At 42.8% G+C, this 22,515-nt stretch overlaps 1 protein-coding gene across 2 annotated transcripts in view; it reads right to left on the bottom strand.

Annotated features, from left to right (window-relative positions):
• Positions 1-21,795, bottom strand: part of LOC115135466 (mitogen-activated protein kinase kinase kinase kinase 2-like) — a 28,988-nt gene extending 7,193 nt beyond the window's left edge. The window contains exons 1-24 of one of the 2 annotated variants that reach the window (XM_029670169.2): positions 21,429-21,795; positions 9,454-9,511; positions 9,255-9,345; positions 9,110-9,174; positions 8,900-8,955; positions 8,678-8,725; positions 8,427-8,469; positions 7,713-7,785; positions 7,492-7,623; positions 7,232-7,294; positions 5,998-6,079; positions 4,212-4,322; positions 4,008-4,086; positions 2,114-2,172; positions 1,952-1,998; positions 1,815-1,859; positions 1,584-1,617; positions 1,224-1,491; positions 955-1,094; positions 816-857; positions 647-731; positions 474-553; positions 306-366; positions 83-206 (exon numbers count right to left, since the gene is read on the bottom strand). In XM_029670169.2, coding sequence (XP_029526029.1) covers positions 83-206; positions 306-366; positions 474-553; positions 647-731; positions 816-857; positions 955-1,094; positions 1,224-1,491; positions 1,584-1,617; positions 1,815-1,859; positions 1,952-1,998; positions 2,114-2,172; positions 4,008-4,086; positions 4,212-4,322; positions 5,998-6,079; positions 7,232-7,294; positions 7,492-7,623; positions 7,713-7,785; positions 8,427-8,469; positions 8,678-8,725; positions 8,900-8,955; positions 9,110-9,174; positions 9,255-9,345; positions 9,454-9,511; positions 21,429-21,521 — 1,979 coding nt within the window. In that variant the 5' untranslated portion in view covers positions 21,522-21,795. The remainder of the gene's footprint in view (positions 1-82; positions 207-305; positions 367-473; positions 554-646; positions 732-815; positions 858-954; positions 1,095-1,223; positions 1,492-1,583; positions 1,618-1,814; positions 1,860-1,951; positions 1,999-2,113; positions 2,173-4,007; positions 4,087-4,211; positions 4,323-5,997; positions 6,080-7,231; positions 7,295-7,491; positions 7,624-7,712; positions 7,786-8,426; positions 8,470-8,677; positions 8,726-8,899; positions 8,956-9,109; positions 9,175-9,254; positions 9,346-9,453; positions 9,512-21,428) is intronic. The other variant, XM_029670171.2, reaches the window with a different exon arrangement.
• Between the last annotated feature and the right edge of the window lie 720 nt (positions 21,796-22,515).

Genomic DNA, 22,515 nt, shown 5'->3' with positions numbered 1-22,515 from the left:
TCAGGCTAAGATCAGTGAAAAGCAACATTGCTTGGGTATTTTCACTGCGGCCTCTCTCTGCCCAGGGGTGGGGTGTCCCTACCTTGAGTTGATCCTCTCGGTGAGGCGGTGGGTGTTGATGGACAGGTGGCCCTGCCTCTTCGGCAGGTGTCTGCGATGATCAAACAGGGTGGTCAGCCTCTGGGAGCACAGCTGCGATGATTTCCCTGTGGAGCACAAAGACAGTAAACACACGTCTAGATGGAACACACTGTATTAGGGTGTGTTGCCATTGTTGCTGGCGTGAGGGACACGGAGGGCCCTACCTGAGATAGACATTAGCACATTGTTCATGACATACAGCCAGCTGCACCTCTGGGGTAATAACTGAAAAACACAGAAAATATTATTTTAAACAGACTGGTAGAAAAACACATATACATATACACACACACATTTTACATTTTTAACAATTGGTGTTAACATGATGGTACCTTCTCCATTGTGTCCTCATGGAGCTCGTTGAGGTTCAGGGTATAGATGCCCTCCTCTGTCCCCAGGATGAGGTGTTGATCTGAGGGAGGATAGTCAGATATTCTCCCCGAGCTATGACTGGTTTGACAGAAGCTCTATTGACTGATTGTTATCCTTTATAGCCTGTGCTTACCTTTAGTCTTTGGCAGGACCCATGTGACAGCACAGTGGATATTTAATGGACAGCCATTAAACACCTTGGAAAAACAGGCCCCCATCTAGAAAAGATTGTGTGGTTCAATGTATCATTTCAATGCAGTATTTTCTTATTGGTAGCTATATATCCAGACATCTTGACTTACATGGACTTTGGGGGTGGGTGGAAGTCCATGGCAATCACCTCTCTGTAGAAAAACAAATTCCACATAATTATCAGTCATCATTTTTGCACAAGAGATGCATTTAAGAGGTGTGTCAGTAACTTGTCTGATGGGGACTCACCGAGTCCTCAGTTTTCCTCCTGAGTGTGCTCCATTCTGGAGACAGTGGGGGCTGCTGGGCCTTGGCGGCCGTCTTTTCCGGCCTCTGTCCAGACCCTTCAGCGCAGTATAGTGTCTCAGGATGATGGATTTGAGCCTTTTCTAAAATTGGTAATGCAGATTGACATAATTAGTAGTTGATGTCACTACCTTTACACAATGACTCCTTAGATTGTTTTAGTTAGTGTTTGTGTGTGTACAGGATGTGTTGCGTGTGAGTGGATGCTGCACCTTCAGAGGTAGAGGAGCAGTTGGTGGTGTCAGCAAAGATGGTAGAGTTGAAGAGAGAGGGGTCAGCCAGGGTGGGGTCTGTGAATGGAGGTGTGACAGTGGAAGGGGTGGAGTCATAATTGCCAGTGCATTCTATGGGGCAAGTCGTGTCAGTGGACGGGGGCATGGTGTGCCTTGGGGCAGGACTGAGGACCCCACTCCTCTTCACTGTGCCACATTTATCCATATCATCATCATCATCATCACCATCATCTTCTTCAGGAGAGTGCTGCAACAGATGAACACAGACGCTGGTGCGGTTCCAAAGAAACAGTGTGGAGTGCCTGAGAGGATAAGATACAGTCTGTAGTTCCCTCTCACCTCAGCAGAGGGCGCTCTCTTGACGGTTAACCTCCTGCAATGATATCAAACAGACCGTGTTATGGGAATTAAACATGTGTAGTGATTTGGGATGTGCAGAATTGTTTTAAATTCCTTTGCATTCAGCTTACTTGGTGTGTTTGTTTGTAATGGGAATTATATTTTGGTGTGTTATTGGTAATGTAGGTAAGTGCTATGAAGAGATGTATAAAGACGGTTGTATAGCCTCACCTTTCAAGCAATGCTTCCTCGACACACTCCAGTAGACTCCTGCACCTCAAATGTAGAGTAGATTAAGTTATTACTGCCTTCATTTGTAATTTATTACGGACGATTTGTCATAGGAAGTCAAATAAACGATAGCTTACGAGGAGTTATTTTCATCTCCTGAAATGCTCCATTCGTCATATGATCCCTGTTGGGGAAAATATATTAATATACTGTCAAGTCAACAAATAAATGTATTGTTTTTCTATGTTGAACATGACATTCATAGAACAGAGGTTAGACACAGATGATAGGCTACTCACCAGGTCAGGAGAGGGGTCAGTCTCCTTCCTCATGGGAGGGCCAAATTTTAGCAGATCAACTGGGGGGAGGGGGAAAGTGTCACAATCCCCACATATACAGTACCAGTCAAAAGTTTGGACACACCTACTCATTCAAGGGTTTCTCTTTATTTTTTAAAACTATTTTCTACATTGTAGAATAATAGTGAAGACGTCAACACTATGAAAAAAAAGTGTTAAACAAATCAAAATATATTTTATAGTTTGAGATTCTTCAAAGTAGCCACCCTTTTTCCTTGATGACCGCTTTGCACACTCTTAGAATTCTCTCAACCAGCTTCATGGGGTAGTCACCTGGAATGTATTTCAATTAACAGGTGTGCCTTGTTACAAGTTTAATTTGCGGAATTTCTTTCCTTCTTAATTAATGCGTTTAGCCAATCAGTTGTGTTGTGTCAAGGTAGGGGTGGTATACAGAAGATATACCCATTTGGTAAAAACCAAGTCCACATTATGGCAAGAACAGCTCAAATAAGCAAAAAGAAATTACTTAGGTTAATCAATGTGGAACATTTCAAGAACTTTGAAAGTTTATTCAAGTGCAGTGGCAAAAACCATCGAGCGCAATGATGAAACTGGCTCTCATGAGGACCGCCGCAGGAAAGGAAGACCCAGAGTTACCTCTGCTGCAGAGGATAAGTTCACTTCAGTTACCAGCCTCAGATTGCAGCCCAAATAAATACTTCAGAGGTCAAGTAACAGACATCTCAACATCAATTGTTCAGAGGAGACTGCATGAATCAGGCTTTCATGGTAAAACTGCTGCAAAGAAACCACTACTAAAGGACACCAATAAGAGACTTGCTTTGGCCAAGAAACACGAGCAATGGACATTAGGCCAGTGGAAATCTGTCCTTTGGTCTGAGGAGTCCAAATTTGAGATTTTTGGTTCCAACCAGTGTCTTTGTGAGATGCAGAGTAGGTGAACGGATGATCTCGGCATGTGTGGTTCCCACTGTGAAGCATGGAGAAGGAGGTGTGATGGTACTTATTTAGAATTCAAGGCACACACACAACCAGCATGGCTACCACAGCATTCTGCAGCGATATGCCATCCCATCTGGTTTGGGCTTAGTGGGACTATCATTTGTTTTTCAACAGGACAATGACCCAACACACACCTCCAGGCTGTGTAAGGGCTATTTGACCAAGAAGGAAAGTGATGGAGTGCTGCATCAGATGACCTGGCCTCCACAATCACCCGACCTCAACCCAATTGAGATGGTTTCGGATGAGTCGGACTACAGAGTAAAGGTAAAGCAGCCAACAAGTACTCAGCATATGTGGAAAAGCATTCCAAGTGAAGCTGGTTGAGAGAATACCAAGAGTGCAAAGTGGTCATCAAGACAAAGGGTGGATACCTTGAATAATCTAAAATATATTTTGATTTGTTTAACACTTTTTTGGTTACTACATGATTCCATATGTGTTATTTCATAGTGTTGAAATCTTCACTATTTTTCTACAATGTTGAAAATAGTCAAAATAAAGAAAACCCCTTGAATGAGTAGGTGTCTAAACTTTTTACTGGTACTGTACATATAATACAGAATAACACCTTTAAAATATTGAATTACTGTAGTAGAAAATCCTCCTCAATATCATCATCATCATTTTTTGTTATGAAAATTATACGAGACAGCAGTAAACAAAAAACACACACTTGTTCTAAAACTACTCTCATTTTATTTGAGTGGATGCTCAGTCTTGGTGTCAGTGACTATCCCCTTGTGTCCTCCTGACCTTGGCTGCTTGCCCCTGCATGCGGTAATGCTACGTCGGCCATAACAATGGCTCATCAGTAATTCCAGAGTCCTTGAGAAGCTGTGGATGCTAGGATCTGAGAGTTACTCACACTGCTCCTCAGACTGAGTCCTCTGGACCGACAGGGGTTTCCCTAGAGACTGGATCTTATCAGGGAATGCACTGCATGTCTGCAAACCCACACATACACAGTAGTAGACAGGTCATTAGTGACATATTTAACTCTGTAGTACTAATCCACAGAGTACAGTGTTGTGCCCAAGCATACATTTTAGGACAGGAGAGGAGAGTTCACCTCAAGATCACACTCATCCATAGTGTGTGAGGTTTGCAGAACAGGGTTGCTGGCCATGTCCAGCAGTTCAATGGCCAGGGTCCTGGTCAGCCGCTGACTCACAAAGGGGTGCTGAGAAGAAAACAGGTCATGTGGGGTCGTGTCAGTCACCTAAAGGACTATGTTTAGAAACTACGTATAGTTTCTGCACTTAGGGACATACAGTGCCTTTGGAAAGTAAATCAGACACCTTTACTTTCCCCACATTTTGTTACAGCCTTATTCTAAAATGTATTTCTACACACAATACCCCATAATGACAAAGCAAAATGTTTTGCAAATGTACTAAAAATGCCAAATTTACGTCAGTATTCAGACCCTTCACTATGAGACTTTAAATTGAGCTCAGATGCATCGGGTTTCCATTGATCATCCTTGAGATGTTTCAACAACTTGATTGGAGTCCACCTGTCGTAAATTCAATTGATTGGACATGATTTGGAAAAGGCACACACACGTCTATATAAGGTCCCACAGTTGACAGTTCATGTCAGAGCAAAAACCAAGCCATGATGTCGAAGGAATTGTCCGTAGAGCTCCAAGACAGGATTGTGTCGAGGCACAGACATGGGGAAGGGTACCAGAAAATGTTGATAGCATTGATGGTCCCCAAGAACACAGTGGCCTCCATCATTCTTAACTGGAAACAGTTTGGAACCACCTAGACTCTTCCTAGAGCTGGCCGCCCGGCCAAACTGAACAATCGGGGGAGAAGGGTCTTGGTCAGGGAGGTGACTAAGAACCCGATGGTCACTCTGACAGAGCTCCTCTGCGGAGATGGGAGAACCTTACATAAGGACAACCATCTCTGCAGCACTCCACCAATCAGGCCTTTATGGTAGTGACCAGACAGAAGTCACTCCTCAGTCAAAAGGCACATGACAGCCCACTTGGAGTTTGCCAAAAGGCAACTAAAGACTCAAGATTCTCTGGTCTGATGAAACCAAGATTGAACTCTTTGGCCTGAATGCCAAGCATGGTGGTGGCAGCATCATGATGAGGGGATATTTTTCAGCGGCAGGGACTGGGAGACTAGTCAGGATCGAGGCAAAGATGAACGGAGTAAAGTACAGAGATCCTTGATGAAAACCTACTCCAGAGCGCTCAGGACCTCAGACTGGCGTGATGGTTCACCTTCGAACAGGACAACGACCCTAAGCACACAGCCAAGACAATGCAGAAGTGGCTTCAGGACAAGTCTCTGAATGTCCTTGAGTGGCCCAGCCAGAGCCGGACTTGAACACGATCTAACATCTCTGGAGAGACCTGAAAATAGCTGTGCAGCGACACTCCCCATCCAACCTGACAGAGATTGAGAGGATCTGCAGAGAAGAATGGAAGAAACTCGCCAAATACAGGTGTGCCAAGCTTGTATCGTCATACCTAAAAAGACTTGAGGCTGTAATCGTTGCCAAAGAGTGCTTCAACAAAGTACTGACTAAAAGGTCTGAATACTTACGTAAATGTGACATTTCAGTTTGTTTTTTTTCTCCATAAATGAGCAAAAAAAGTTTTTAAAACAAACAAACTGTTTTTGCATCGTCATCTTGGGGTATTTTGTGTAGATTGATGAGGGGGAAAAAAACAATTTAAATCCATTTTAGATTAAGGCTGTAACCTAACAAAAATGTGGACAAAGTCTAGGAGTCTGAATACTTTCCGAAGGCACTGTAAATTCAACAGGTTTTCATTAACTTTGACGCCATCTTCTTGTTCTCGTCAAAAGGATGGAACTCTGAGGTAGTACCTGTAACAACTTCTCTGCAGTGGGCCTTTTGCGAGGGTTCTTGGTGAGGGATACTTTCACAAAGCTGTGGAAGTCAACGGACCTAAAACAGGAGAGAGACCACTGGTTATTACCACAGGGGCTAATTGGCTCCTAGACACTGTGACATTTATATTATCATTTTATACATTTATTATCATTTTATTGGCCCTTCCCTTCAGAGGACAACATGTGCTTTGTTTTAGTATTTTGTTACATATACATTATTCCTACATTTGACATACATGGTACCGTTATACACATGTCAGAAATACATTTTGATACACATTAAATGGTACTCAGACATATCCTGTATACATGATATGGTGTTTTCGGTCCTAACTATTACAGATCTTGAGCTTTTAAATCGTACCCCTCAGCAATTCGTTTTAATTTTTTTATATCAATCAGTATATTTGAGTTTAACTATAATATGTGTTGTAATATTTGTTCTGGCTTTCAGGAGGATGATATTTAAATTGTAACCAGCTTTATATGGCTCGTTTAAAAAAAAAAGGCGATACTTTGAACAAGGTTTCATTTTCAATTAACCGCCAAAGAGAGCTTGTAATCTGGATACAGGCAAAAAGGACATTTTTGAACAAAGGATGAGCGAGCTAAAACCACTGGAGAAGCAGTTTGGGTTTAACTTTTGCAGACAGAGGTTTAATGCTTTAATGTTGTCACGACTCCGACCGAAGGACACTCCCCTTCCCGTTCGGGTGGCGCTCGGCGGTCGTCGTCGCCGGCCTACTAGCTGCTACTGATTATTTCCTCCCCCTCCTTATGTGTTGATTGAGTGCACCTGTTTTGAGTTAGGTAGTAAGGCTTTATTAGTCAGCCGGCCCGCAGGGTTCCTTGTGCGGGATTAATGATTGTGATCGTCTGTTTGGTGTACTTGTGTGCACATCTATGGGTTTTGTGTTTTCCCATTTTGTGGGTTTTTCCTGGACAGTTTAAGCCCCCCTGTTTGGGGCATTTGTTTGTTCAGTACGCCCTGTGTTTTTGTGAGGGTTGGCTTATGTTCAGCGTTTCTCAGTGCATTAAAATAGCACTCCCCTGAACTCTCTGCTTCCTGCGCCTGACTCCTCACCCACTACACTCAGACTGTTACAAATGTGTTATCATTTTTAGCCTCTCATACTCGTATTCATTACATAAATACATTATTAGTTATGTTGTTCATATGACTTTTTAATTGTAAACTAACTTCTACCATTTGGACTTGTCCTTCAGTTTGGGAGGCTGGAAGCTGCCCTTTGACATCACCATCAAGGCCCTGTGGGGGGGGGGGGGGGGGGGGATCAAAATCTCATAACAGTAACTTAATGTGCAACATGCTGCAGTGATCATTATCCAAATCTGATCTGTTAATATGACTGGATACAAGAACTAGATTTAACTGACAACATTGTTATTACAGAATCTGTATAATTATAATAATGAGAGGTGACATCCCAGCAACTGTGCCCTCACCTCATTGGGTGCAGGTCAAACATTGGAGGCTGAAGCTCTGCCAGCTCGATAGCGGTGATGCCCACTGCCCAGATGTCACATAGCTGGTTGTACCCACCTTTCTTCTCCACTGCTGCCACCTCGGGTGCCATCCTAGAAGAGCAACGCTGCCCGTGGATAACTGTGGTAAACCATGATAATGGGCCTTGTTTTGGTGCCATGGATGGACATAGATCACTCACCAGTAAGGTGTGCCTATGAAGGACTTCCTCTTGGCAACAGAGGCATTGATCTCAGCTGCAACGCCAAAATCCGCTGGAAGGAAACGATGGCATGAGAGGTGGAGACAAATATTTGAGTAAATAAAATTTAAAAATAAATAAATCAGGGACTGGGTGTGTCCAAGGGCAGTGGTACTTGTTAAGTAGTTTTTTGGGGTATTGGTACTTTACTAGTTCTATTTTTGACAACTTTTACTTCACTACATTCCTAAAGAAAATAATGCACTTTTTACTCTATATATTTTCCCTGACACCCAAAAGTACTAGTTACATTTTGAAAATGGTCTTAATTCAAACACTTATCAAGAGAACATCCCTGGCATCTCTATTGCTTCTGATCTGACAGACTCACTAAACACAAATGCTTCATTTGTAAATTATGTCTGAGTGTAAGAGTGTGCCTGCCCATGGCTATCCGTAAATAAATAAACAAGAAAATGGGGCTGTCTTTTATTAGATTTAGCAATTACATTTACTTTTGATAATTAAGTCTATTTAAAACCAAATACTTTTACTCAAGTAGTATTTTTCTGGATGATTTTTACTTGAGTCATTTTCTATTAAGGTATCTTTACTTTTACTCAAGTATGACACTTGTTACTTTTTCCACAACTGTCCACGGGTGAGAGGATATGCGAACGTGAGTGACAGTGTGAGGGTGGAGGAGTCACTGACCCAGTTTGACATCTCCTCGCTCTGTTAGAAGAACGTTGGCTCCCTGTGAAGAACCCACATTGACACAATGAGTGCACCGTTTCACTCTCCCACCAGGACAGTCCCAAGCTCCGAATACACAGAGAGACATACACTTACAAAATTACATTTCTGTAAGTAGTTCCAAAGCGCCAGACCAAATGATTCAATTCAGATGAGTGGTAGAGCGAATTGTTCACATGTTTTATATCCAACAGGATTCTATACATTACTTTTATGTCTCTGTGCATTTTCCCAGTCTCATGTAAGTGACGCAGTCCCTGCAAGCACAGAAAATCATCCAATGACAGTGGCATCTCAGAGCAACGGTCAAGCATGATGTTTACGAATTTACAATGTAAATAACGTTACATCCAAATGGAAAGTTTCACAAGAGAAAAAAATGGTTAAACGCTTTATCCAATGAATAACGCTGCATATCATTTCATTCTCACCTGGAGTGTTTCCCTGCACACATATGCAATCTGCCTCTCGTTCAGGGGGCCAGTAGCTATGGAAACATAACAATTAAGTGAGTAATTCAAAAAGAGAATATGAGGGACACAGTAACTAGTTGAATCTTTACTTGAAACACTGGGACGATGCCATTCATATACATTATCTATCAGGGTGGGTGTTAGGGGGAAGACGTTCTCCAACTGTACCATGATAAATGTCCTGCAGGGAACCTCCGCCGCAGTACTCCATGCAGATCCACAGCTTGTTATTTCTACCAAAGGAAAAAGCGCACCGTTAAACCAATAGCTCGGAGTTTCATATCAAGTTTTAACGTTTGATTGCAGACCAAACCTGAAGTAGCTGCCGAAATAGGCCACAATGTTCTTGTGAGTGCATTCTCTAATCATGGTGATCTCCTGTTGGATAGATGAGATATCGTCACCTGAAAAGAGAAGAGCAAACTGATTTATATTCAGGAATACTGTGACGCAATGTGAGATAAAGATGTTTTATTTATTTTAATAATCATACTTTGGGATAAATAGCCTACCAGGATCTAGTTTTACAACTTTGATTGCAGATACCACAGACGTCTTGATGTCTCGGGCCTGGAGAGAAGAGAGAGTACAAAAAAGTTTGATGTTTTCCTGATCATTTGACATTGTGATTTCATTTTTTTTTTTGTGAATGTTATGGGTACTGGCATGACCGTTAAAGTCATGAGTGCCACAGACTCAGTTATACATTGGGAAAACGAATAATAGCCGACCACACATCAAGTTGAAAGTAGTTCTAGGTATATTAGATTTAAAACCAGGGTTTATTCACTTTGAACCAAACAGAACCAAACGGAAGCAAACTGAACAAAACTGCGAGGGAACTAGCCGAATTTGTCAGATCGAAACTCCAGTTTTCGTTGCATAACAACTGTTTGGGATAATGATTACACCTCAGCCGATTAAGTATCCTATTTGAGGGCCTTGTGCTCACACTTTGTTTTCCACTGATAAAACATGGGTGATAAGGGGAAGTACACCCATATCTGTATGTTTACAGATCATACAGACACAATGATTACTTTACCAAGCAAAGCAGTGAAAGGACATGTGGGAACTACGAGGCCCTTGTCAGCTACCCTTGAAAAAAAGACATCTGATATGGAGTGGTACTTACTTCCTGTTTTGTTTCTGTAGTAAAAAAGACTTCCTGTGATGAAAGTAATGTATATTATGCAGCAGAACTTTTACATCCTCGACTAAATGAGACTATTATTGCTAATCTCAGCTCAAGATCACTCTCAAGACATGACTTAGCAACTAATCCATCTATTATTTTATGATGTTTTCTATATATATGTTTTTACATAAACCTTTCCCATACTTTACAAGGGTTTCTTGGGTATGCTACAATGAAAATTATATATTTGCTGGCCATGCCAAATATCCGAATTTAGGTCAGGGTTCTGGCCTGGGTGTATACAGGGAGTTTCTCACGGTTTTGACACAACTTCCTTTCTCAACACATTTTTGGTTTCCTGTTACTAACTGCTACAACCAAGGCGCCATCTCACATAACCACAAACTCAATTAGTATTTTTTTCTGTTCTATACTGCATTAACTTTATTTGGTGTGCTGGATCTTGTTTGTTTTTTTAAACACATGACCACATACAGTGCATTTGGAAAATATTCAGACCCTCCCCTTACACATAATATCCCATAATAGAAGAAAAATAGATTTCTGGAATATATATGCACACACTACTTTTCAAAAGTTTGGGGTCACTTAGAAATGTCCTTGTTTTTGAAAGAAAATACGTTTTTTGTCCATTAAAATAACATCAAATTGATCATAAACACAGTGTAGACATTGCTAATGTTGTAAATGAGTATTGTAGCTGAAAATGGCCGATTTTTTTTATGGAATATCTATATAGGTGTACAGAGGCTCATTATTAGCAACCATCAATCCTGTGTTCCAATGGCACATTGTGTTAGCTAATCCAAGTTTATCATTTTAAAAGGCTAATTGATCATTAGAAAACCGTTTTGCAATTATGTTAGCACAGCTGAAAACTGTTGTTCTGATTAAAGATGCAATAAAACTGGCTTTCTTTAGAGTATCTGGAGAATCAGCATTTGTGGGTTTGATTACAGGCTCAAAATGACCCGCCATACACCAGTCTCAACGTCAACAGATTAAGGTGGGCAAAAGAACAGACACTGGACAGAGGAACTCTGCCTAGAAGGCCAGCATTCTGGAGTCTCTTCACTGTTGACGTTGAGACTGGTGTTTTGCAGGTACTATTTAATGAAGCTGCCAGCTGCCAGTTGTGCACCGGGGCCTCCCACTCCTCTTTATATTCTGGGTAGAGCCAGTTTGTGCTGTTCTGTGAAGGGAGTAGTACACAGCGTTGAACGAGAGCTTCAGTTTCTTGCCAATTTCTTACATGGAATAGCCTTCATTTCTCAGAACAAGAATAGACTGATGAGTGTCAGAAGAAAGTTTTGTTTCTGGCCATTTTGAGCCTGTAATCAAACCCACAAATGCTGATGCTTCAGATACTCAACTAGTCTAAAGGCCAGTTTTATTGCTTCTTTAATCATAAGTTTTCAGCTGTGCTAACATAATTGCAAAAGGGTTTTATAATGATCAATTAGCCATTTAAAATGATAAACTTGGATTAGCTAACAACGTGCCATTGGAACAAAGGAGTGATGGTTGCTGATAATGGGCCTCCGTATGCCTATGTAGATATTCCATTAAAAAAATTGCCGTTTCTAGCTACAATAGTTATTTACAACATTAACAATGTCTACACTGTACTTCTGATCATATTGATGTTATTTTAAATTGGACAACAAAAAAAATACAGCTTTTCTTTCAAAAACATTTAAGTGACCCCAAACTTTTGAACGGTAGTGTATGTACACCAGTCAAAAGTTGACACACCTACTCATTCAAGGGATTAGCTTTATTTTTTACATTGTAGAATAGTGTGTGAAGTGAATAGTGAAGACATCAAAACTATGAAATAACAAATATGGAATCATGTAGTAACCAAAAATATATATTTTAGATTCTTTAAAGTAGCCACCCTTTGCCTTGATGACAGCTTTGCACACGCTTGGCATTCAACCAGCTTCATGAGGTAGTTACCTGGAATGCATTTCAATTAACAGGTGTGCCTTGTTAAAAGGTCATTTGAGCCAATCAGTTGTGTTGTGACAAGGTAGGGGTGGTATACAGAAGATAGGGCTATTTGGTAAAAGACTAACTCCATATTATGGCAAGAACAGCTCAAATAAGCAAAGAGAAACAACAGTCCATCATGACTTGAAGACATGAAGGTCAGTCAATCTGGAAAATTTCAAGAACTTTGAATGTCATGAGTCATGAGGACTGCCACAGGAAAGGAAGAACCAGAATTACCTCTGCTGCAGAGGATAAGTTCATTCGAGTTAACTACACCGCAGATTGCAGCCCAAATGAATGCGTCACAGAGTTCAAGTAACAGAGACACATCAACTGTTCAGAAGAGACTACGTGAATCAGGCCTTCGTGGTTGAATTGCTTCCGGCTGCCCGGAACAGGGCTCCGGGCAGCCGAGCGGAAATGGAGGAAAACTCGCCTCCCTGCGGACCTGGCATCCTTTCACTCCCTCCTCTCTACATTTTCCTCTTCTGTCTCTGCTGCTAAAGCCACTTTCTACCACTCTAAATTCCAAGCATCTGCCTCTAACCCTAGGAAGCTCTTTGCCACCTTCTCCTCCCTCCTGAATCCTCCTCCCCCCCCCCTCCTCCCTCTCTGCAGATGACTTCGTCAACCATTTTGAAAAGAAGGTCGACGACATCCGATCCTCGTTTGCTAAGTCAAACGACACCGCTGGTTCTGGTCACACTGCCCTACCCTGTGCTCTGACCTATTTCTCCCCTCTCTCTCCAGATGAAATCTCGCGTCTTGTGACGGCCGGCCGCCCAACAACCTGCCCGCTTGACCCTATCCCCTCCTCTCTTCTCCAGACCATTTCCGGAGACCTTCTCCCTTACCTCACCTCGCTCATCAACTCATCCCTGACCGCTGGCTACGTCCCTTCCGTCTTCAAGAGAGCGAGAGTTGCACCCCTTCTGAAAAAACCTACACTCGATCCCTCCGATGTCAACAACTACAGACCAGTATCCCTTCTTTCTTTTCTCTCCAAAACTCTTGAACGTGCCGTCCTTGGCCAGCTCTCCCGCTATCTCTCTCAGAATGACCTTCTTGATCCAAATCAGTCAGGTTTCAAGACTAGTCATTCAACTGAGACTGCTCTTCTCTGTATCACGGAGGCGCTCCGCACTGCTAAAGCTAACTCTCTCTCCTCTGCTCTCATCCTTCTAGACCTATCGGCTGCCTTCGATACTGTGAACCATCAGATCCTCCTCTCCACCCTCTCCGAGTTGGGCATCTCCCGGTGCGGCCCACGCTTGGATTGCGTCCTACCTGACAGGTCGCTCCTACCAGGTGGCGTGGCGAGAATCCGTCTCCTCACCACGCGCTCTCACCACTGGTGTCCCCCAGGGCTCTGTTCTAGGCCCTCTCCTATTCTCGCTATACACCAAGTCACTTGGCTCTGTCATAACCTCACATGGTCTCTCCTATCATTGCTATGCAGACGACACACAATTAATCTTCTCCTTTCCCCCTTCTGATGACCAGGTGGCGAATCGCATCTCTGCATGTCTGGCAGACATATCAGTGTGGATGACGGATCACCACCTCAAGCTGAACCTCGGCAAGACGGAGCTGCTCTTCCTCCCGGGGAAGGACTGCCCGTTCCATGATCTCGCTATCACGGTTGACAACTCCACTGTGTCCTCCTCCCAGAGCGCTAAGAACCTTGGCGTGATCCTGGACAACACCCTGTCGTTCTCAACTAACATCAAGGCGGTGGCCCGTTCCTGTAGGTTCATGCTCTACAACATCCGCAGAGTACGACCCTGTCTCACACAGGAAGCGGCGCAGGTCCTAATCCAGGCACTTGTCATCTCCCGTCTGGATTACTGCAACTCGCTGTTGGCTGGGCTCCCTGCCTGTGCCATTAAACCCCTACAACTCATCCAGAACGCCGCAACCCGTCTGGTGTTCAACCTTCCCAAGTTCTCTCACGTCACCCCGCTCCTCCGCTCTCTCCACTGGCTTCCAGTTGAAGCTCGCATCCGCTACAAGACCATGGTGCTTGCCTACGGAGCTGTGAGGGGAACGGCACCTCAGTACCTCCAGGCTCTGATCAGGCCCTACACCCAAACAAGGGCACTGCGTTCATCCACCTCTGGCCTGCTCGCCTCCCTACCACTGAGGAAGTACAGTTCCCGCTCAGCCCAGTCAAAACTGTTCGCTGCTCTGGCCCCCCAATGGTGGAACAAACTCCCTCACGACGCCAGGACAGCGGAGTCAATCACCACCTTCCGGAGACACCTGAAACCCCACCTCTTTCAGGAATACCTAGGATAGGATAAAGTAATCCTTCTCACCCCCCTTAAAAGATTTAGATGCACTATTGTAAAGTGGCTGTTCCACTGGATGTCATAAGGTGAATGCACCAATTTGTAAGTCGCTCTGGATAAGAGCGTCTGCTAAATGACTTAAATGTAAAATGTACTAAAAGGACACCAATAAGAAGAACAGACTTGCTTGGGCCAAGCAACACAAGCAATGGACATTAGACTAGTGGAAATCTGTCCTTTGGTCTGATGAGTCCAAATTTGAGATTTTTGGTTCCAACCGCAGTGTCTTTATGAGACGCAGAGTAGTTGAACGGATGATCTCCGCATGTGTGATTCCCACCGTGAAGCATGGAGGAGAAGGTGTTATAGTGTGGGGGGTTTTACTGGTGACACTGTTGGTGAATTATTTAGAATTCAAGGCATACTTAACCAGCATGGCTACCACAGCATTCTGCAGCGATACGCCATCCCATCTGGTTTGCACTTAGTGGGACTATCTATTTGTTTTTCAACACACCTCCAGGCTGTGTAAAGGCTATTTGACCAAGAAGGAGAATGATGGAGTGCTGCATTAGATGGGATGGCCTCCACAATCACCCAACCTCAACCCAATTGAGATGGTTTGGGATTAATTGGACCACAGAGTGAAGGAAAAGCAGCCAACAATTGCTCAGCATATGTGGGAACTCCTTTAAGACGGTTGGAAAAGCATTCCAGGTGAAGCTGGTTGAGAGAATGCAAAGAGTGTGCAAAGCTGTCATCGAGGCAAAGGGTGGCTACTTTGAATAATTGCTTGATTAGTTTAACAGTTTTTGGTTACTACATGATTCCGTATGTGTTATTTCATAGTTATGATGTCTTCACTATTATTCTACAATGTAGAAACCAGTAAAAAATTAAGAAAAACCCTTGAAGGAGTAGGTGTGTCTAGTCTTTTGACTGGTACTGTATACAGTTGAAGTCGGAAGTTTACATACACTTAGGTTGGAGTCATTAAAACTTGTTTTTCAACCACTCCACAAATTTCTTGTTAACAAACTATAGTTTTGACAAGTCAGTTAGGACATCTACTTTGTGCATGACACATACACACGAAGTCAGAAGTTTACATAAAATTTTGCCAAATACATAAAAAATACCACCACCCTACTCCACTATTTATATCCATGTAGTCCTACCTCAGGCCAACATCCTGAAACGATGGGACACCACCATTTAACACACCCTGTAACTCTTCTGACATCAAGTCTCACACACCCAAATACCTCTCTGCAGCTGCCACCACAACCTCAATTTTCTGCGTCTTACGTTCCATCCCTGTAGTAGCTGATAACTATTACTATGAACTAGAGGTCGACCGATATAGATTTTTCAACGCCGATACCGATTATTGGAGGACCAAAAAAAGCCAAAACAGATTTTTTTAAATGTATTTGTAATAATGACAATTACAACAATACTGAATGAACACTTATTTTAACTTAATATAATACATCAATAAAATCAATTTAGCCTTAAATAAATAATGAAACATGTTCAATTTGGTTTAAATAATGCAAAAACAAAGTGTTGGAGAAGAAAGTAAAGTGCAATATGTGCCATGTAAGATAGCTAACGTTTAAGTTCCTTGCTCAGAACATGAGAACATATGAAAGCTGTTGGTTCCTTTTAACATGAGTTTTCAATATTCCCAGGTGAGAGGTTTTAGGTTGTAGTTATTATAGGAATTATAGGACTATTTCTCTCTATACCATTTCTATTTCATTAACCTTTGATTATTGGATGTTCTTATAGTTACTATAGTATTGCCAGTGTAACAGTATAGCTTCCATCCCTCTCCTCGCCCCTACCTGGGCTCGAACCAGGAACACATCGACAACAGCCACCCTCGAAGCAGCGTTACCCATGCAGAGCAAGGGGAACAACCACTCCAAGTCTCAGAGGGAGTGACGTTTGAAACGCTATTAGCGCGCACCTCGCTAACTAGCTAGCCATTTCACATCGGTTACACCAGCCTAATCTCGGGAGTTGATAGGCTTGAAGTCATAAACAGCTGCTGGCAAACGCACGAACGTGCTGTTTGAATGAATGCTTACGAGCCTGCTGCTGCCTACTGCCGCTCAGTCAGACTGTTCTATCAAATCATAGACTTAGTTATAACATGATAACACACAGAAATACGAGCCTTAGGGTCATTAATATGGCCGAATCCGGAAACTATCATCTCGAAAACAAGACGTTTATTCTTTCAGTGAAATACGGAACCGTTCCGTATTTTATCTAACGGGTGGCATCCATAAGTCTAAATATTCAGGTTACATTGCACAACTTTCAATGTTATGTCATAATTACGTAAAATTCTGGCAAATTAGGCAGCCCAAACTGTTGCATATACACTAACTCTGCATGCAATGAACGCAAGAGAAGTGACAATTTCACCTGGTTAATATTGCCTGCTAACCTGGATTTCTTTAAGCTAAATATGCAGGTTTAAAAATATATACTTCTGTGTATTGATTTTAAGAAAGGAATTGTGTTTATGGTTAGGTACACATTGGAGCAACGATACGCACCGCATCGATTATATGCAACGCAGGACACGCTAGATAAACTAGTAATATCATCAACCATGTGTAGTTATAACTAGTGATTGTGATTGATTGATTATAAGATAAGTTTAATGCTAGCTAGCAACTTACCTTGGTTTACTGCATTCGCGTAACAGGCAGTCTCCTCGTGGAGTGCAATGTAATGGTGGTTAGAGCGTTGGACTAGTTAACTAATCTTGCAAGATTGAATCATCCGAGCTGACAAGGTAAAAATCTGTCGTTCTGCCCCTGAACAAGGCAGTTAACCCACCTTGCTCAGAACATGAGAACATATGAAAGCTGTTGGTTCCTTTTTTTAGGCCGTCATTGAAAATAAGAACGTGTTCTTAACTGACTTGCATAGTTAAATAAAAATGAAATAAAAGGTGTAAAAATATATATTTAAAAAATAAAATAATAATAAAAATAAAATTTTAAAATACATTTTTAAAAATCGGCCAAATTGGTGTCCAAAAATACCAATTTTCGATTGTTATGAAAACTTGAAAGCGGCCCTAATGAAATCGCCCATTCCGATTATACTGTCAACCTCTACTTTAAACGCAAAAAATCCAATCTTACTGAAACATATATCACTTGTTGATTTATCCCTCTGTACTGGTACAGATCTACTACTCACACCACTCCTCTTAAGATCCCTCCCCATTGACCCATCTTCCTCTACTTGCTTCACTGCCTCAGCATGACAACTTCTGCACTACTCTAACCCTGGAAACCTCAACCTGCCTCTCTTGCACGGGACATTTCTGATCCCCAGCCCCATTGGCACCCTTACAATTAACACATACCACTATTTTCCCCAATACTACACATTCCTTTGTCTCATGCCCTTCTGCACACTTCCCACACGTAGGAACCTCCCTCCTACACACTGCTGCCACATGCCCATAAGCTTGATACCTGTAACAGCGTAATATGTATTCAGCACAAAACCGCATACAGGATTACATACATAACCTCACTTTGTTGGGCAAAATCTCAACACCAAAACTCAAAAGAACAGACAACTTCTGTTTCACCACTCAAGCCACCCTGTCTGCGTCGCGCCAAACAACAAGCGTCACAAACACCGGGAATCTTCCCCTTCAGTTGGATAACTTTTACATTTATGGCTACCCCAGTAATCCCTCCTTTCAGTGGCACCCTTTTCTTCCAGTGGGTCAGAAGTTTACATACACTCAATTAGTATTTGGTAGCATTGCCTTTAAATTGTTTAACTGGGGTCAAATGTTTTGGGTAGCCTTCCACAAGCTTCCCACAATAAGTTGGGTGAATTCTGGCCCATTCCTCCTGGCAGAGCTGGTGTAACTGAGTCAGGTTTGTAGGCCTCCTTGCTCGCACACGCCTTTTCAGTTCTGCCCACACATTCTCTATAGGATTGAGGTCAGGGCTTTGTGATGGCCACTCCAATACCTTGACTTTGTTGTCCTTAAGCAATTATGCCACAACTTTGGAAGTATGCTTGGGGTCAATGTTCATTTGGAAGACCCATTTGCGACCGAGCTGTAACTGATGTCTTGAGATGTTGCTTCAATATATCCACATAATTTTCCTCCTCATGATGCCACCTATTTTGTGAAGTGCACCAGTCCGCAACGAACCCCCAGAACTGAAGCAACGAACCCCCAGAACATGATGCTGCCACCCCCGTGCTTCACGGTTGGGATGGTGTTCTTCGGCTTGTAAGCCTCCCCTTTTTTCCTCCAAACATAGTGATGGTCATTATGGCCAAACAGTTCTATTTTGTTTCATCAGACCAGAGGACATTTCTCCAAAAAGTATGATCTTTGTCCCCATGTGCAGTTGCAAACCGTAGTTTGGCTTTTTTATGGCGGTTTTGGAGCAGTGGCTTCTTCCTTGCTGAGCGGCCTTTCAGGTTATGTCGATTTAGGACTCTGACTGTGGATATAAATACTTTTTTACCTGTTTCCGCCAGCATCTTCACAAGGTCCTTTACTGTTGTTCTGGGATTGATTTGCACCTTTCGCACCAAAATACGTTCATCTGTAGGAGACGGAACGCGTCTCCTTCCTGAGCGGTATGACGGCTACGTTGTCCCATGGTGTTTCTACTTGCGTACTATTGTTTGTACAGATGAACGTGGTACCTTCAGGCATTTGGAAATTGCTCCCAAGGATGAACCAGACTTCCAGAGGTTTACAATTTTTTTTCTGAGGTCTTGGCTGATTTCTTTTGATTTCCCCATGATGTCAAGCAAAGAGGCACGGAGTTTGAAGGTAGGCCTTGAAATACATCCACAGGTACACCTCCAATTGACTCAAATGATGTCAATTAGCCTATCAGAAGCTTCTAAAGCCATGACATCATTTTCTGGAATTGTCCAAGCTATTTGAAGGCATAGTTAACTTAGTGTATGTAAACTTCTGACCCACTGGGAATGTGATGAAAGAAAGGTTGAAATATGTAATTCTCTCTACTATTATTCTCACATTTCACATTCTTAAAATAAAGTGGTGATCCTAACTGACCTAAGACAAGGACATTTTACTAGGATTAAACGTCAGGAATTGTGAAAAACAGTTGGCTACGGTGTATGTAAACTTCCGACTTCAACTGTATATGAAATATCACATTACATAAGGATGCAGACCCTTTACTCAGTACTTTGTTGAAGCATCTTTGGCAGCGATTACAGCCTCAAATCGTCTTTGGTATGACGCTACAAGCTTGGCACACCTGTATTTGGGAAATTTCGCCCATTCTTCCTTGCAGATCCTCTCAATCTCTGTCAGGTTGGATGGGGAGCGTCGCTGCACAGCTATTTTCAGGTCTCTCCAGATATGTTAGATCAGGGTCAAGTCTGGGCGCTGGCTGGGCCGCTCAAAGAAATTCAGAGACTTGTCCCGAAGTCACTCCTGCGCTGTCTTGACTGTATGCTTAGGGTCGTTGTCCTGTTGGAAGGTGAACCTTCTCCCCAGTCTGAGGTCCTGAGCGCACTGGAGCAGGTTTTCATCAAGGATCTCTCTATACTTTGCTCCGTTCATCTTTCCCTCGACCCCAGTCCCTGCTGCTGAAAAACATCCCCTCAGCATGATGCTGCCACCACCAGGCTTCACCGTTGGGATGGTGCCAGGTTTCCTCCAGACATGATGCCTGACATTCAGGCCAAAGAGTTCAATCTTGGTTTTATCTTACCAGAGCATCTTGTTTCTCGTGGTCAGAGTCCTTTAGTTGCCTTTTGGCAAACTCCAAGTGGACTGTCATGTGCCTTTTACTGAGGAGTGGCTTCCGTCTTGCCACTCTACCATAAAGGCCTGATTGGTGGAGTGCTGCAGAGATGGTGGTCCTTCTGGAAGGTTCTCCCATCTCCAGAGGAACTCTGGAGCTCTGTCAGAGTGACCATCGGGTTCTTGGTCACCTCCCTGACCAAGGCCCTTCTCCCCCTGAATGCTCAGTTTGCCAGCTCTAGAAAGAGTCTTGGTGATTCCAAACTTCTTCCATTTAAGAATGGAGGCTACTGTGTTCTTGGGGACTTTCCACGCTACAGAATTGTTTTGGTACCCTTCCCCAGATCTGTGCCTCGACACAATCCTGTCTCGGTGCTCTATGGACAATTCCTTTGACATCATGGCTTGGTTTTTGCCCTGACATGCTCTGTCAACTGTGGGACCTTACATAGATATGTGTGTGCCTTTCCAAATCATTTCCAATCAATTGAATTTACCACAAGTGGACTGCAATCCAGTTGTAGAAACATCTCAAGGGTTATCAGTGGAAACAGGATGCACCTGAGATCTATTTCGAGTCTCATAGCAAAGGGTTTGAATAATTATGTAAAGGTATTTGCTAAAATTTCTAAAAGCCTATTTTGCTTTGTCATTATGGAGTTTGTGTGTATATTGTCAAGGGGTCTGAATGAATACTTTCCAAATGCACTGTATACTTAGAGTAAAAGCTTAATCAGCATTTCCCTGAGCCTTGTTAGTCTCGTAAACCCGACCCTAGGCATGATACAGTGGGAGGCAACAAGTCTGCCTAGCCCTAGGGAGACTAGAGCCATTCTGATGTTTAGCCCTGTGTTCATGACAACCAAAACATCTAATACAGTTATGGAGAGAGACCATGCAGCATGCCTCCATGCACACATTGACGATACTAAGGATGGTGTGATATCACTTTTCCAGCAACATTATATCAGGGCGAAAAAAGTGTTTGAATCACAAAACAATTTCTAGCATTTTTTTTGTATTAAGAAAACCATCATATTCTGTTTTTAACGTTGACGCAGTCAACATACGACTAATGATATAAATGACCATCTATTCAAACAGGTATGTGTCTGCTCAGGTAATACAGTCATATGCAAAACAATCACAATTCGGGTGGATTGATGCATATCCAGTAGCCTACGAAGGAGACCTAAGTGTCACTAAAGTACGAAATAATAGAGCGTGGCAAATTTAAAATACCTTAAATACATCTCCGTATGTACCACTGCCGATTCGGTGAATCAACTCGTAGTCCTCCAACGGGTTCGAGTAGGAGACACCAATTGCCTCCATCGCAGCAACGTCAGCCTCGACTCGCGCTGTCTAGCGACTAATGTTGATTCCTGTCCAGATGCCTGCACTTCCTCAGCAACAAACCATCAGAGGCAAAAGCCGAAATAAAAATGGCAGCTATAACCTACAGCCTTGTTATGCTCAGTGAACGGCAGCCTACCAGTGCCATGGCATTTATGTAAACAATAAGGCATTGTTCTTGCTCCTGAATGAAGAAAATAATCCGCATTTGGGGTTTTTCAGTGAAACAAAGCCCTGTCAAATAGTAGTAATTGTCCACCGGTTCTTGTTTTGTTTAAAGTTTTTTTTCTTTCAATTTCATAAAAACATCTCGCACGTACAGACGCTTGCACGCACATGCCCAACGGGGTAGTAAAACCCCTCGCACGCACATGCCCAACGGGGTAGTAAAAAACCCAGGGGAGAGCTTACACTTGGGAGAACCCTTGAGGTTCTTGATACGTTAACTGATTGATTTGTTGATTGACTGGGTGATTATTAAGGTTATTAAATAGATGTAGCACACCTACGTCCATGGAAAATATATATTATGATTTATAAACGAGAATCCTCTGTGTATAAAATGTGGTATAAAGCAATGATAATGGCTTTCATTAGGAAAATATGACCTTATGGCTGGCAGGCAGCCTGGCGGTTAAACCGTTGGGCCAGTAACTGAACGGTTGCTGGTTCAAATCGCCGAGCCGACAGGGTGAAAAAATCGGTCGATGTGCCGCCATCTGTCGATGATAACCTTAATTGCTCTGGATAAGAGCGTCTGCTTAATGACTAAAATGTAAATTGAGAGACGTCAGCTTTACAGCCGTGATGAAGATACGCCCCTCGTTGTGCTCTGAAATACATCATCGTTCTCCTAGCAGCAGGACATTAATTGCAGCAAGATCTTGGATTTTATTTTTCAAAATCAGAGTCGGTTTGCAAAGAAATGCTAAACGGGGAATATCGGGGGGAAAATGCACTCTAGGGCAATACA

This window comes from Oncorhynchus nerka, linkage group LG10, assembly GCF_034236695.1.
Source record: "Oncorhynchus nerka isolate Pitt River linkage group LG10, Oner_Uvic_2.0, whole genome shotgun sequence".
NCBI classification, from domain to species: Eukaryota; Metazoa; Chordata; class Actinopteri; order Salmoniformes; family Salmonidae; genus Oncorhynchus; species Oncorhynchus nerka.
Note: the sequence above shows the minus strand (reverse complement) of the source record. Positions and strands in the feature narration are given on the sequence as shown.